Source organism: Biomphalaria glabrata, chromosome 4 (assembly GCF_947242115.1).
Source record: "Biomphalaria glabrata chromosome 4, xgBioGlab47.1, whole genome shotgun sequence".
Lineage (NCBI taxonomy): Eukaryota > Metazoa > Mollusca > Gastropoda > Planorbidae > Biomphalaria > Biomphalaria glabrata.
In genome coordinates, this window is record NC_074714.1 from 17566071 (window position 1) to 17582992 (window position 16922).

A 16922-nucleotide genomic window follows, 5' to 3' on the forward strand; every position below is an offset into this window, starting at 1 on the left:
ATATATATATATATATATATACATATGCATATATTTTAATTCCGTTTTCATGCATACCTTTACTATTCAATTTAATGTTACATATCAGTACTGTGTACATGTTACATTTTGTGTGCATAAGCTTAAGGAAGTATAAATGCTGCCAACTACTAAACAAAAGCACAATGTTTCAGGCTGTTTATCAAAACAAAGGTCATGCCTATTTAGCTACGTTGACAACGTGATCTGGGTGGAAAGAAATGTCAATCAAACGGATGCAGTTTGCCAGTGAGTTATTGCTTTGTGAATAAGTTAGACTTTAATTTGGGTTCCATATCTCCAAACAAACATCGATGATTTCATTTTTTATATTGATTTCATGTTAATTTTTGTACAGCGGTACTGATGCGTTACTTATATCATATAGCAATGGTTTTCTTAATAGTTGATTCACCACAACAAAGGGAAAAATAACAACTGACCACACAGATACCTTCAAGGCCCTTAACATTCCTAGGAACATTTTTGTTGCCTGTCAGAGGGCGGTACTGCTGCAGACCTGCCCATCACCAGAAAATTCCTTAGTGGAAACTGATAAAGGGACTACGATGGATTGTGTTTTCTTTCAACGAAACTCGACCCTGGCAGCGCCAGACAATGAATACTGCATCGTTTCTAACATATTAATAATAAGGATTAACTTCTATTTCAAAGATTAAGAATGGAAGAATTTAACTTGGATAACAAAGCCCACTGTGACCTACACATATTGCCAATCCAAAATAGAGAAATACATAGTCTGTCTGGAAAGATGAGATTTGGATTGAAGTAGGCCTAATTCTTGTCTTTGTCTTCGGCTCTAGCTTCCCTATGGTATTAATATGCGTGTTTCCTCTATACCATTTCAATATAAGTCGGCTAACATTTGAAAATTAGGAAAACAAAATTAGCATAACATGTCAAAAAAACAAAACAAAAGGAAATCCAAATTGTAACTGTCACTTGTAACTAATATACACCATTATATTTATTGTCTGCAGACAACTCTCCGACTTTGCTCAGTGTTTGCTGAATGATTCGACGTGTACTAACCAGACGCAGGTAATCAGTATTAAATAATAAAACAGAGTACATTAAATAACTTTAGTAGAAACTAGTATGCATGTTCTTATAAAACGTACGGAAACATGTCTGCCTGGGCAGAATATGGAATGAGCCCCAAATCTTTAATACATTATACATATGTACATTTATTAAAGCGCCAGTCAGACAAAATGTTTGCATTTTTGTTTGTCTTCTGTTGTATCCTTGTCTTAAGACAACGCCGTAGAAGCGGCCGATCAGATGAGTTTCTTACAGGGAGGTACCTGACCTGTAACCAGTTGGAACTATCTCAGGTGCATTTATCTGGCTCGAAATATTTAGTTGGAATTTTTTTTATGGATAATTTAACTTTAAGTATCTAGTCACACTAATCTAGAAAATACAAGAAACATGCATATATGTGACCCTGCGTTTGGGTCACGTCTTTTTTTAATTGGTCCCCCAGGGTCACATATATGCATGTTAATTGTATTTTGTATACAGTCGTTCACCCCTACGTTGTCATATTGCTTTGTAGCGGTATCGATTCTGCCTAATCGAATTCTCACTTTAACACATGAAATATGCCTTTGGGAACACTTGCTCTAGATATGAAACTCAAATGTGTCAATTCAAAACATTCCTTCATTGTGCTGTATAATAAAAAGTGGTTCTCTTTTAAAACCACGCCTAAATAGTCTACATTCGAACGGAAACTATTGCGTTGGACAAAATATATCAAAAGTATAGAATGATAGACTAGGCATTCAGGTAACCCATTGATCCATGAATACACCGGTATCAATGTGTTTTACTTGACTTTCTGAAGGGTTAAAAGAACGTAAAACAAATTGAACATAATTATTGTATTTTTATCAAGCTTATATTAACTCTTCTCTGTCTGTCTGTCTGGTAAAAAGTGTGTACATGTGTCCCACATCCATTCTCGGATCAAGCTGAAACTTTGCACTATTATTCATTGACATAGACAAGACATGAATAAATAAAAAAAAGTAACTAATTATACAATTCATTCTGATAATGCATTATTTTGTTTAATAGCAACAAGGGAAAATCATACTTCAGTATTCACAGATATGGCTAAATTTGTTGCGTTTAGCCCCTTGAAATAATTGTTAAAGATATTTCTCCCTCACGCATTCTCCGATCAAGTTGATACATAAAACAATTATTTACTGTACTTAAAACATGAATCAATAAACGAAAATACTCAATTAATTAATTATTGGTAATTGATTATTTTGTTTGATATCGAATAAGGGAACTAACTTGTACATTATTGGTAGATATAGTTTTAAGGACAAACTTTCTCCACCTTAGGAAAAGCTTTTTTTTTTTTTAAAGAATCCTTCGTATTTTGCTTGTTTTCCATTGTATCAGTCACTATATTCGTGAACCTTATTGCCTAGAAAACAGTATTGCTTAGAGTGAAATAGTATATGGAGTTAAAACATCAAAAAAAAAAAAAAAAAGCTCATAAAATAAATAAAGTCATAATTTTGCAGTTATTTATTTCTAAATTTTATTATTTTTTTTGTCTCCAACAAAAGGTTACCAGTATAGTAACCAATGAACAGATGATGAAAAATATCCAACCAACTTCTGCTTGCAGTGAGTAGATTTATAATTGAATTCTCTAACTTCCCAAAATGTACACAAACATGGACAAAAACACAACATATACACACACAACACAACATAAAGATACCAACAAAACAAGTTCACCAACAACATGGATAAACACACAAAACAGACATATCTATAGGTACACCTACAACATAGGCACATCCAAAATACATGCATACTCACAACACAGATATATTATTATTATAGCTTTTATATAGCGCTACTTTCATGTTTATAGCATGCTTAGAGCGCTTTTAGTCCAATCTCATTTGTGGACCAGTGGGGAGGAGGGGGTATCCAGGAGTTGGTTTTCCGTGCTGCCTTTAGGCGCTCAGTAAAAACAACTCTGCCCGAGTCGGGTGTCGAACCTCAGGCCTCTCTAGGTAGCCAAGCCAAGTTCAAGCGCACTTGGCCTCTCGACTTGCTTCCCAAAGTATATATACCAAAAAAAAACCCACACACAAACAGATATCTATCTACACTACATAGTCACACACATCCACAGTACTGACATACCTGTATATATTTTACATAACCTCTTGTGTCTCAACACAAGAATAGCTATGATTGTAATTGTTTTTTTAGTTTTAATATATTTAAATAACGCGTCTCTGTACTGTGTATCTGTATCAGTCTGTATGTGCATGTTGCATTGAATGGGGCTGCCTTAAATGGTAGAGCACTTGCCTATTAGTAAAAAACGTTTGGTTTGGCTTGGCTACTTATTAAGGGGCTCAAAGTTCGACATTGACTCGAGCAGAGTTGTGTTTACTGAGCGCCCAAAGGCAGCACGGAAAACCTTCTCCCAGAAACCACCTCCCCCCACTGGTCCACAAATGAGATTGAACCAAAGCCCTCTGAACATGCCGTAATATAAAAGCTATATTTTCAATTACTAAATTTCTAGGGTTCGCATCCTTGTCATTAATATGAAATTTAGTAAAAGGTTGTTATTGGAAGTGTCACCTGTAAAGAACTACCAATGGCATCCATCTCAAAAAGCCTTTGAGAACCAGTGCAACTCCTGGACTTCAGGTACGGATCAGACATTGGAGCACTTACATGAGCCTTACACTTCTCTCAACTGAATGAATCACTATATAGGCATATATGGCTGCTTCTGTCTCGGAAGACAATGGATGCGCCCAGATGAGTCACTGGCTTTGGTTTCGTCTTGAGATGGGGCAGAATCTGGAGAGACTGATCAAGCCAATTCTGGAGCGCCAGAGTTTGTCATAGTTTATACTTGTATATGCATCTGTTTTAGGGCTAGCTGACAGGGCAGCTTTCTTTTTCTTTCTCTTGACTTAGGCAGTTTCGTTTTAAGACGTTTTGAAATGAGTCACCATAATCATGCTTCAAACTTAGGACAACATTGATTTCACTAGAACCTAACTTAATTATATATTATTTTCTTATTTCCTCTCCAGTTATTCCAAGTTTTAAAAAGAGCTACACTTTTGAAGGTAGGGGCGTATTTTATTTGTATGACTTGAACAATACACTTCACTTTAAACTTTAAATAATGATTGTAACATTTACAACTAGATAATAATATCGCAAAATAACAATGTCTATGTGCTAAATAATTTAAGACCATGTCTCTTACAATTACATTTGATTTAAACTGTCATATTTTCATCCCCTCTAGAGTGTTATAAGGCTGTCCTACAATGCCAAACTATTCCCCTAGGATATGAGAACAGCCCAGAATTTTGCTCGTAAGTAACCTACATTTCTACGTAAATTTAGAACATGTTGGACATTGGACTATGGATTATCTCATGGAAATGAGATGAATGCCTGGACATTAGCTGTGATCGGAACGATGTCGCCCACACATCATTTCCTCTCTCCACACAGTTTGTTAATACGAGGTTTTATATTGCATAGTCTTTGCAAATAGTCAGTAGGAATAACGATGAAAGTTTAATTGGGTTTGCCTTAAGGATTACTTCGTAAATATATTTTCGTGTTATGACGATTAATTAATATTGTAATTCACTTTAAAAAGTATTGCCTTTTATACATGATTCAATGTCTAAAACAAACAATTCTGTTGTTTTTGTACAAAAAATAATTTTAGGAAAGTACAAGACACCGTGAGATGTGTTGTCGGATTAAACTGTGCCAATGATGCACTTTTGAGAGTAAGCAATGTCTTGTATAATACAGCAGTCAAGAACATTTCCAGCGCATGTGGTGAGTTAAACATTGCAGACTGTTGAAACTTATACATCCCTTCTATCTCTCTCTTTATTTATCTAATCTATCTATGTATCTATGTATGTATGTATGTATGTATGTATGTATGTATGTATGTATGTATGTATGTATCTATCTATCTATCTATCTATCTATCGAATCTATCGAATCCAACCATCCAATCTCTCTCTCTCTCCCTCTTTCTCTCTCTCTGGATATTTTTATATCTTTTCGTTTGTCTATCCCTATCCTTCAATCTTATCACCTGTAGTCTGTCGCTATAACTGATATCACGAAAAAAAAAAGACTGCTATACTGATATTAGTTGGTATTGTGTTATTATGACATAGAATCTTTTTCAATTCAATCTAAGAACCCTAGCAAACAGATTAAAATACAAGAAGAAATACAACTAGATTTGTCTTCAGTATTTTTTACTCGTGAACTTTTACACCCTTTTATTTCACAGCCTTGGACAATCTTTACCCGTTGGGTAAGTCAGCACTTTTACGTTTTCACTTTAATTTTTTCTACCAGCATTGAATGCAGAATATTTTTGTTTCCTAACGAATAGTGGTACTAACAATAGATCTAAGTCTGTCATAAACATTCTGTGTTCTTGTTTTGCAGGGAAGCCAGGCTTGACAGGTTAGTTCAGAAAATAGACTAACAGTTCCAGCTATGATAAATGTAGATTACATAAATAAGGCCACCATATAATAAGTTTGCTGCATGTAACATAATGTACATTTATGTTCCTCTAGCTTTCAATATTTATAGTGAAGGTCTAAATGAAATGGACTTGATACTAGAAAAAGTTGACAGTAACTTGCCCATTAGAACAAGTGAAGTTTCTGTTCTATTGTTTTCTGTTTTCTAATAGAAAGAAAAGTTATTAAAAACTATGACAAGGGCAAACACAAATATATAAATGGAACCTAAACTTCTGAATGCTATCCTCTTATAATAGAAAGTATGTGGTTTATTACAAAAAAAAAAGATAAGAAGATTGCTTGCTAATAAAAAAGATAAACTTGCAGAAGGACTTATTGGAAAGGTGGTTTGTCTTAATATATTGAGTAGTAATGTAGGGCAAATCATAGGTCAATACATTTAGCCCAAGTCAAACTTATCGTGTAAAACCTAAGCTTAATCTGGGCTATATTGTTTTATATCTAAAGCCTGTCAAACTTCAAGACGAGACTGTACCAACACGTATGTTGATCAAGTACTGACCAGAGAAACAGACACAGACAAATGCAAGTAAGACAAAACTTTTTATTTGCGATTCTCTCGTGTGTTCATCTTGTGCTTACATTTAGTGTTATTAGTGAAATATTTGATACTTTTGTTCAACATCAATTATAATAAAATACACACACAATTACACACTAATCTAATCTAAACGATTCAGCAACTGATTCCAAGTGTGGGTTTTTTTTTGTGCTGCACAAGGGTAATCATTAAGTTGAATTCTTTGGAGATCAGGCCTATCGGCTCTACCATGTGGAGCTTGAAATTTGTATCCATAAATTAAGGCTATTTAATTAGTTCACTACAGAAATAAGTCTAATTTGACCTCAACTAACCGACGGCTCATTGTTATAATGTCAAACAAAATCGTCATGTACTTCTTATTTTTTTAAAGCCCATCTCTTTTAAATAACATTTCTTATGAGCCACAAAATATATATGTATACATAAATCCAGCCTTAGTGTTTAATCAATAACTTAAACTCTGCGAAATCGTTGGGTTTCCTGGCTGATTCAGGCCACCGATTCCATAGTAGGCCTACTAGGGAAGAAGGAGTATTTATACACATTAGTCCTAGATAAAGGAACAAGAAATGCGTCTATATCTTTGTGTATTTCTTAGTGTTTTATTAGGTTTTGTTTTTGCCTTTGAAGATTATGGTTCTGTTTTACGTATAATTGCTACCCTACTGTCCTGAAGGGTTACACTAATCAAATGTCAATATTTTTTTGTTATTGATCCATGGATCTACATGTGAGCTTTGATAAATTATTTTTTTTTTGTGATTTTTTTTCTTTTTTTAAAATTCAGTAATATATCCTAAAATTTGTATTATCCCCTCAGAGATCTGAACAGCTATATCACCTGTCTGTCAAAGTCTTCCAGCTGCAACACAACAAGCGAGGTAAGAAAAACCATTGGAAAATTGAGCAGAAAAATGTATTTCATACACTTTGGAATAGTTAAGTGTCCAGTGTTTTCATTTCATACACTTTGGAATAGTTTAGTGTCCAGTGTTTTCATCTCATTCACTTTGGAATAGTTTAGTTCCAGTGTTTTCATTTCATACACTTTGGAATAGTTTAGTGTCCAGTGTTTTCATTTCATACACTTTGGAATAGTTTAGTGTCCAGTGTTTTCATCTCATTCACTTTGGAATAGTTTAGTGTCCATTGTTTCCCAAGCTTTTTCCTTAATGGAACACTTCGCACATTTTGAGTATTTAATGCAAAACTTAATTCTTAAGAGAGATTAATTCACTTGTTAATTATTTTAATAGTTCGTAGAACACCTATTTGAGAAACATTGGTTTAGGATGTCGCCGGTGGGGTAGCCGTAAATTGAAGATTTGATTTTATACAGAAAAATATCTCGTTATAAATCTAGTTGAGATACTATGGAATAGTCATGGAATAAAGAGAAATGTAAGGGAGTGTAGATGTTTCCTGCACTCATAGCACATTGGCACTGAGGAAAAAGTTAATTTGTGACATATTTTGCTCCAACAGCTGAAACTACTTAGTGAAGAGGAAATTCAAAGGGCAGAGGTCAAGGCTTGTTGTAAGTAAATGTTTAGTTTGTTGTTTCATTCTATCTAAAAGTTCATCTTTAACTCTAAACTTTTTAATTTAATCTTTGATGGATGTTTAGGTCTATATAAATGTCTATGTAGGTCTATGTAAATGTCTATGTAGGTCTATATAAATGTCTATGTAGGTCTATGTAAATGTCTATGTAGGTCTATGTAAATGTCTATGTAGGTCTATGTAAATGTCTATGTAGGTCTATGTAAATGTCTATGTAGGTCTATGTAAATGTCTATGTAGGTCTATGTAAATGTCTATGTAGGTCTATGTAAATGATGTATTTTCATCTCACTCTTTCTATAAATCTTTATTGATCCCTCAAACTCTCTTCGTTTTTCTCCCTCTTCCTCGTGCTCTATTTCGCTATCAGTCTGTCATGTTTTCTCTCTCGTTCCTTCTCTCTCGTTCCTTCTCTCTCGTTCCTTCTCTCTCGTTCCTTCTCTCTCGTTCTCACCTTCAATTTCTCTCCCATTATTTATCTTGCTGATATAGTGGATGTATATCTGAGATAGTGGATATATGGCTATTGGCTAATATAGTGGATATATGGCAAATATAGTGGATATAGTGGTAACATGGGCGTAGCCGGGGGGGGGGGGTTGTGGTTCAACCCCCCCCCCCAGAAATAAAATCCCCCCCTTTGGGGGGGGGGGAGTCGGAATTTAGTGACTGATTTTTTGCTTTGATTTTGTTTATTTTAGGTGAGATTTTAAAACTAAACCGTCACTTGCCCTGCACAACCAAGGGTGTTTTAAGTTTAAAATCCCCTACCAGGGCGTTTTGAGTTTAAAACCCCCTACCAGGGGGGGGGCTCGAGTTTAAAAACCCCTACCAGGGGGGTTCGAGTTTAAAACCTCTACCAGGGGGGTTTGAGTTTAAAACCCCCTACCTTGGGTTTTTGCAGTTAAATCTCCCTCTTCCATAAAACAAAACAAAAAAAAATGCAAACGAAAATCCCCAAATTTCAAGAGCACAAAAAAAGCAAATTACACACTCAAAATGTTATGAGCGTAGCTAAATGGGTTTTGACTCAGTTTTGAGTTTAAACCCCACTTCAGCGGGGTTTGAAGGAAAAAAATACCTCTTTAATAATAAAAACAAAACAAATTATAAATTCAAAATGTTATGAGTGTAGTCAAAGGGGTTTTGAGTTTAAACCCCCCGCAAGGGGGTTTGAAGCTAAAAAATACATCTTCAGCGTAAGAAAAAAGCAAATTACGCACTTAAAATGCTATGAGCGTTGCCAAAAGGGTCTTTGAGTTTAAATGCTGATCATGGGCGTTTTGATGCTAAAAATACCTCTTCAATATAAAAAAAAGCAAATTACACCCTAAAATTATTTGAGAGAAGCCAATCCAATCGGGGGTTTTGAGTTTAAGCCCCACTCCTACAGATGGCCTTTTTTAAAGTTTAAAACCCCTCCAGATGATTTTGAGTTTAAGATCCCCCTACAGAGCATTTGGAGGTGGAAAACCCCCAACAGATGATTTTGACGATAAAACTTCCCTTTTCGAAATAAAATCTAAAGCAAACTACAGTCACTTAATTCCAAGAGCGTATTCAAGAGAGACTACACATTTTACCAGTGGCGGGGCTCCATTAATAAAGTGCAGTGAATAGTCATCTGCCGAAATTGAAAAACACTAAATGTGGCTCAACAAAGATGGCTAAGACAGTCAGTTATAGAGATCGGGTTCAAATCAAGGAAATCCTATGCCGAACTGGAAGTCGACCCCTTAGTAAGATTGTGAGAGAGCGTCGCATGAGGTTTGCGGGACATGTTCTCCGACATAATGAATTACGCATAAGAACAGTTGAGATGATATCCTAGTACAACATGACGCCACACATTCATGGAGGTCCTCATGGCAGGTGGAAAGAGGCTTCAGACATTACCAGTGACAGATTTTTATGGAAACAGCTTGACGGCAAATGCTCCGAACGGCGCGGGAGGGTCTAAGTCAGTAAGAATAGCACCTTAGGTTTTTGAAATAAAACCATTTAATAGCAGGAAAATGCAGTGTAGGTACCTCAGAATATTCATTTTTTTGGCTTTAAATACCAGAAATAGTGCTTGGCGGCGGGGCTTTGCCCCGCGCTTGGGGGAGCTCCTAGCGCTCCCCCAGACCCCTTTGCTAGTGGTGGCGGGAGATCTACAAGAGAAAAAAAATCTACCCCCAAACCCTCCCCCCCCCCCCGAAACAAAAAATCTTGGCTACGCCCATGATGGCTAATATAGTAGATATATGTATATAAATATAGTGGATGTATGGCTACTATTGTGGAGGTATGGCTAATATAGTGGAGGTATGGCTAATATAGTGGATGTATGGCTAATAGAGTGGATGTATGGCTAATATAGTGGAGGTATGGCTAATATAGTGGATGTATGGCTAATATAGTGGATGTATGGCTAATATAGTGGATGTATGGCTAAAATAGTGGATGTATGGCTAAAATAGTGGATGTATGGCTAAAATAGTGGATGTATGGCTAAAATAGTGGATGTATGGCTAAAATAGTGGAGGTATGGCTAATATAGTGGATGTATGGCTAATATATTGGATGTATGGCTAATATAGTGGATGTATGGCTAATATTGTGGATGTATTGCTAATATAGTGGATGTATGGCTAATATAGTGGAGGTATGGCTAATATAGTGGATGTATGGCTAATATAGTGGATGTATGGCTAAAATAGTGGATGTATGGCTAAAACAGTGGATGTATGGCTAAAATAGTGGATGTATGGCTAAAATAGTGGATGTATGGCTAAAATAGTGGATGTATGGCTAAAATAGTGGATGTATGGCTAAAATAGTGGATGTATGGCTAAAATAGTGGATGTATGGCTAAAATAGTGTATTTCTGAGATAGTGGATGCATATTTGTGTATGTCTGTACATGTAACTGTAATAATTATAATGAATTTAAATATGACAAAGAATTGTATTTTCATCCCGCAGCACTGACCGCACTCAATGGTGCACCAAGTATGACTTGGAGTTGGCTAGTCATCTCAAGTGTTCTTCTGTTTTTGTTCAATTGGAACTAATCGTTAACTTTAACCAATGGATACAAAATGTTTCACCATATAACTTTGAGATTCTATTTTAAATAAAAATGTTTCAGCCTTGGAAGTGGAAACGACGTTACAAGTTTCTATTGAAAATGTTGTGTAGCCATGATTTGACATGACATCATATATGTTTTCATTTAGTAAAGACGAAACCGTAAGACATTGATTGTGTTCACGTATAGCCAAGTAATACATTTATAACATATCAGTAGTTCATATATTACAAATATCTTTGTACATTTAGCTTGCATTTTTTAAAAGTTACGTTGACTTACTGAAACAAATGCTTACAGTTGTGAGTATATAAAATAATGGATGTTTCAAAAAATTAGCGAACTATACAAATGTTTGTCTTATGCTTTCATTATTTCTTGTCGCTAGTGTCTAGATCACTTTGATGTAATCAGTAGAAAAATGTTACTTTGTTCAATGTTTACTTTACGATATATACGAATACATTCCATATATACAGCCTAGTGTGATAGAGAAAGTGAGTGAAAGAGAGAGAGAGAGAGAGAAGGAGAGAGAGAGAGAGATAAAGAAAGAGTCAGAGAGAAAGTGTTGATAAGTTTCATAAATTTAAATTAATAAATGTTTTGTCAGAATGATTTATGTTGGAAGTTTCGTTTCTGTTGCATTTCAAAAAAAAAAAATTAATAAAAGACAAATGTTCATAGTTTGAACATTAAGTTTAAATCATGTTTGTAGGTCTATAATCATACTCCCTCTACTGTTTAGGTCTAGGTGTCTCGATAGTCAAACTATAATCATACTCCCTCTACTGTTTAGGTTTAGGTGTCTCGATAGTCAAACTATAATCATACTCCCTCTACTGTTTAGGTCTAGGTGTCTCGATAGTCAAACTATAATCATACTCCCTCTACTGTTTAGGTCTAGGTGTCTCGATAGTCAAACTATAATCATACTCCCTCTACTGTTTAGGTCTAGGTGTCTCGATAGTCAAACTATAATCATACTCCCTCTACTGTTTAGGTCTAGGTGTCTCGATAGTCAAACTAACAAGAAAGCAATTTGACTGAGGTTCACTAATGAAGAGTTTTTAATGTAGGCTGCTCTTTAAAACATTACTTCACATTTATACACGTCACACACATGTCAAAGACATGCAATACTTCACCTGACACACATGTAATACTTCACCTGACACACATGTAATACTTCACCTGACACACATGTAATACTTCACCTGACACACAATACTTCACCTGACACACATGCAATACTTCACCTGACACACATGTAATACTTCACCTGATACACATGTAATACTTCACCTGACACACATGTAATACTTCACCTGACACACATGTAATACTTCACCTGACACACAATACTTCACCTGACACACAATACTTCACCTGACACACAATACTTCACCTGACACACATGTAATACTTCACCTGACACACTTGCAATACTTCACCTGACACACATGTAATACTTCACCTGACACACATGTAATACTTCACCTGACACACATGTAATACTTCACCTGACACACATGTAATACTTCACCTGACACACATGTAATACTTCACATGACACACATGTAATACTTCACCTGATACACATGTAATACTTCACCTGACACACATGTAATACTTCACCTGACACACATGTAATACTTCACCTGACACACATGTAATACTTCAACTGACACACATGTAATACTTCACCTGACACATAATACTTCACCTGACACACATGTAATACTTCACCTGACACACAATACTTTACCTGATACACATGTAATACTTCACCTGACACACAATACTTCACCTGACACACATGTAATACTTCAACTGACACACATGTAATACTTCACCTGACACACAATACTTCACCTGACACACATGTAATACTTCACCTGACACACAATACTTCACCTGACACACATGTAATACTTCACCTGACACACAATACTTCACCTGACACACATGTAATACTTCACCTGACACACATGTAATACTTCACCTGACACACATGTAATACTTCACCTGACACACATGTAATACTTCACCTGACACACATGTAATACTTCACCTGACACACATGTAATACTTCACCTGACACATATGTAATACTTCACCTGACACACATGTAATACTTCACCTGACACACAATACTTCACCTGACACACATGTAATACTTCACCTGACACACAATACTTCACCTGACACACATGTAATACTTTACCTGACACACATGTAATACTTCACCTGACACACATGTAATATTTCACCTGACATACATGCAATACTTCACCTAACACATGTAATACTTCACCTGACACACAATACTTCATCTGGCAGATATGTAATAATTCACCTGACACACAATACTTCATCTGACACACATGTAATACTTCACCTGACACACAATACTTCATCTGGCAGACATGTAATACTTCACCTGACGCTCATGTAATACTTCACCTGACACACATGTAATACTTCACGTCACACACATATAATACCTTATCTCACACACATGTAATACTTCACCTGACACACATGTAATACTTCACGTCAGACACATGTGATACTTCACGTCACACACATATAATACCTGATCTCTCACACATGTAATACTTTACCTGACTCACATATAATACCTAACGTCACACATATGTAATACTTGACGTCACGCACATGTTATATTTCACATCAAACTGATGAGAAAGTTCTTACCAACATTTTTTAAAAGTTGAACGACTTATGAGTTAGAAAATCAGAAACTACAGATAGAGTAATAGTAAGAGTAGAGTAATAGAGTAAAAGTAAGAGTAGAGTAATAGAGTAAAAGTAAGACTAGAGTAATAGAGTTAAAGTAAGACTAGAGTAAAAGTAAGAGTAGAGTAATAGAGTAAAAGTAAGACAAGAGTAATAGAGTAAAAGTAATACTAGAGTAATAGAGTAAAAGTAAGACTAGAGTAATAGAGTAAAAGTAAGACTAGAGTACTAGAGTAAAAGTAAGACTAGAATAATAGAGTAAAAGTAAGACTAGAGTAAAAGTAAGAGTAGAGTAATAGAGTAAAAGTAAGACTACAGTAATAGAGTAAAAGTAAGATTAGAGTAAAAGTAAGAGTAGAGTAATAGAGTAAAAGTAAGACAAGAGTAATAGAGTAAAAGTAATACTAGAGTAATAGAGTAAAAGTAAGAGTAGAGTAATAGAGTAAAAGTAAGACTAGAGTAATAGAGTTAAAGTAAGACTAGAGTAAAAGTAAGAGTAGAGTAATAGAGTAAAAGTAAGACAAGAGTAATAGAGTAAAAGTAATACTAGAGTAATAGAGTAAAAGTAAGACTAGAGTAATAGAGTAAAAGTAAGACTAGAGTACTAGAGTAAAAGTAAGACTAGAATAGTAGAGTAAAAGTAAGACTAGAGTAAAAGTAAGAGTAGAGTAATAGAGTAAAAGTAAGACTACAGTAATAGAGTAAAAGTAAGATTAGAGTAAAAGTAAGAGTAGAGTAATAGAGTAAAAGTAAGACAAGAGTAATAGAGTAAAAGTAATACTAGAGTAATAGAGTAAAAGTAAGACTACAGTAATAGAGTAAAAGTAAGACTAGAGTAATAGAGTAAAAGTAAGACTAGAGTAATAGAGTAAAAGTAAGACTAGAGTAATAGAGTAAAAGTAATACTAGAGTAATAGAGTAAAAGTAAGACTACAGTAATAGAGTAAAAGTAAGATTAGAGTAAAAGTAAGAGTAGAGTAATAGAGTAAAAGTAAGACAAGAGTAATAGAGTAAAAGTAATACTAGAGTAATAGAGTAAAAGTAAGACTACAGTAATAGAGTAAAAGTAAGACTAGAGTAATAGAGTAAAAGTAAGACTAGAGTAATAGAGTAAAAGTAAGACAAGAGTAATAGAGTAAAAGTATTACTAGAGTAATAGAGTAAAAGTAAGACTACAGTAATAGAGTAAAAGTAAGACTAGAGTAATAGAGTAAAAGTAAGACTAGAGTAATAGAGTAAAAGTAAGACTAGAGTAATAGAGTAAAATAAGACTAGAGTAATAGAGTAAAAGTAAGACTAGAGTACTAGAGTAAAAGTAAGACTAGAGTAATAGAGTAAAAGTAAGACTACAGTAATAGAGTAAAATAAGACTACAGTAAAAGTAAGAGTAGAGTAATAGAGTAAAAGTAAGACAAGAGTAATAGAGTAAAAGTAAGACTAGAGTAATAGAGTAAAAGTAAGACTACAGTAATAGAGTAAAAGTAAGACTAGAGTAATAGAGTAAAAGTAAGACTAGAGTAATAGAGTAAAAGTAAGACTTGAGTAATTGAGTAAAAGTAAGACTGGAGTAATAGAGTAAAAATACGACTATAGTAATAGAGTAAAAGTAAGACTTGAGTAATAGAATAAAAGTAAGACTAGAGTAATAGAGTAAACAGAAACAAGCAAAATTTAAAAAAAAAACTTTGAAAAAAAAAACGAAGCTTATATAAGGAGAAGAACTCCCCACTTACAACTATATCTCCCAATAATGTAGAAATTATTTCCCTTTTTCAGAAAATCAGAAAATACAGATAGAGTAAAAGTAAGACTACAGTAATATAGTAAAAAAATGTAGACATTATTTCCCTTATTCTATTTATAACCAATAATTAATTGACTAATTGGTTAATTATTTAAATGATTCAAGTTTCGTTAGGTACAATAAAATATGATTTAAAACTTCAACTTTATCCGAGAATGGCTGCATTAGGCGTGATATAATAAATTATATAAGGGTACCAAACTCTACAGATTTAGCGATATCTGTCAATACTGAAGGATTAATTTCCCTTGTCGGTATCAATTTGTAATTATTATTTGTTATTTTAAATCTGACCCACTAAAAAAATACTTACCGAGAATGAAAAGCAAACATTCTATCACTGGTTTTAGTAGCATTGTTTCAGGCTCTGCTATATGCTATTCACACGAGACTATACGTCTATTCAGAGGAGAATATTTTGTATAATAATGTGGGAGGTCTTTTTTTTTCTCTACAAGCACGTCTTTTATGTATATATGTTAAAAAAAATTAAATTCTTATTTATATACATCATGGGCGTAGCCGGGGGGGGCGTAACCCCCCCCCAAATGAAATCCCCCCCTGCGGGGGTGTCAGAGTTTAGTGACTGATCTTTTGCTTTAATTTGTTTATTTTAAGTGAAATTTTAATACTAAACCATCACTTGCCCTAGCACAGCCAAGAGGGGGTTTGATTTTAAACCCCCCTACCAGGGGTTTTGAGTTTGAAAACCCCTACCAGGGGGGTTTAAATTTGAAAAGCCCTACCAGGGGGTTTTAAGTTTAAAACCCCCTACCAGGGGGTTTTGAGTTTAAAACCCACTACCAACGGGTTTTGAGTTTAAAACCCCCTACCAGGGGGTTTTGCATTTAAATCCCCCTCTTCTATAAAACAAAAAAAAAAAATGCAAACGACAATCCCAAAATTCCAAGAGCACATCTAAGGAAGATTTTGACTTTAAACCCTCTCCGAAATTCAATATAAAAAAGCAAATTACACACTCAAAATTGTATGAGCGTAGCCAAAGGGGATTTGAGTTTAAACCCCTATTCAGCTGGGTTTGAAGTTAAAAATACCTCTTCAATATGAAAAAAAAAGCAAATTACGCACTCAAATTCCTATGAGCATAGCCAAAGGGGTTTTTAGATTAAACCCCCCGCCAGCGGGGTTTGAAGCTAAAAAAGAAATCTTCAAAATAAAAAACAAATTTCGCAATCAAAATGCTATGAGCGTAGCCAAGCCTATTGGGTGTTTTGAGTTTAAATTTCCCTTCAGAGGGTTTTGATGCTGAAAAATGCCTCTTCAATATAAAAAAGCTAATTACACACTAAAATTCTTTGAGCGTTGCCAAGCCAATGGGGGGGGGGGGGGGGTTTGAGTTTCAACCCCCCTCCTCCAGATGGCTTTTTTAAAAGTTTAAAACCCCTCAAGATAGTTTTGAGTTTAAAATCCCCCTACAGAGCGTTTTAAGGTTGAAAGCTTCTCTCTTCAATATTATTTCTAAAGCAAACTACAGTCACCAAATTCTATGACAGTGGCTGGACTCCATTA

General features: G+C 34.7%; 1 protein-coding gene across 1 annotated transcript; it reads left to right on the forward strand.

The window, feature by feature from the left end:
* The first annotated feature begins 121 nt into the window (after positions 1–121).
* LOC106071009 (uncharacterized) lies at positions 122–11531 on the forward strand. The gene is made up of 12 exons (XM_056027750.1): positions 122–267; positions 1020–1080; positions 2634–2694; positions 4140–4175; positions 4361–4430; positions 4796–4911; positions 5384–5407; positions 5545–5562; positions 6096–6177; positions 7013–7073; positions 7678–7729; positions 10723–11531. Exons 1-12 carry the CDS (start codon positions 137–139, stop codon positions 10809–10811), a joined length of 801 nt encoding a protein of 266 aa, XP_055883725.1. The 5' UTR covers positions 122–136; the 3' UTR covers positions 10812–11531.
* The last annotated feature ends 5391 nt before the right edge of the window (positions 11532–16922 follow it).

Excerpts from the sequence above, each read along its gene's own strand:
- LOC106071009 (XM_056027750.1), top strand. The coding sequence starts at position 137 with ATGCTGCCAACTACTAAACAAAAGCACAATGTTTCAGGCTGTTTATCA. Across the intron at positions 1,081-2,633 it reads CGTGTACTAACCAGACGCAG|GTTACCAGTATAGTAACCAA; the intron begins GTAATCAGTATT and ends CTCCAACAAAAG. Across the intron at positions 6,178-7,012 it reads ACAGACACAGACAAATGCAA|AGATCTGAACAGCTATATCA; the intron begins GTAAGACAAAAC and ends TTATCCCCTCAG.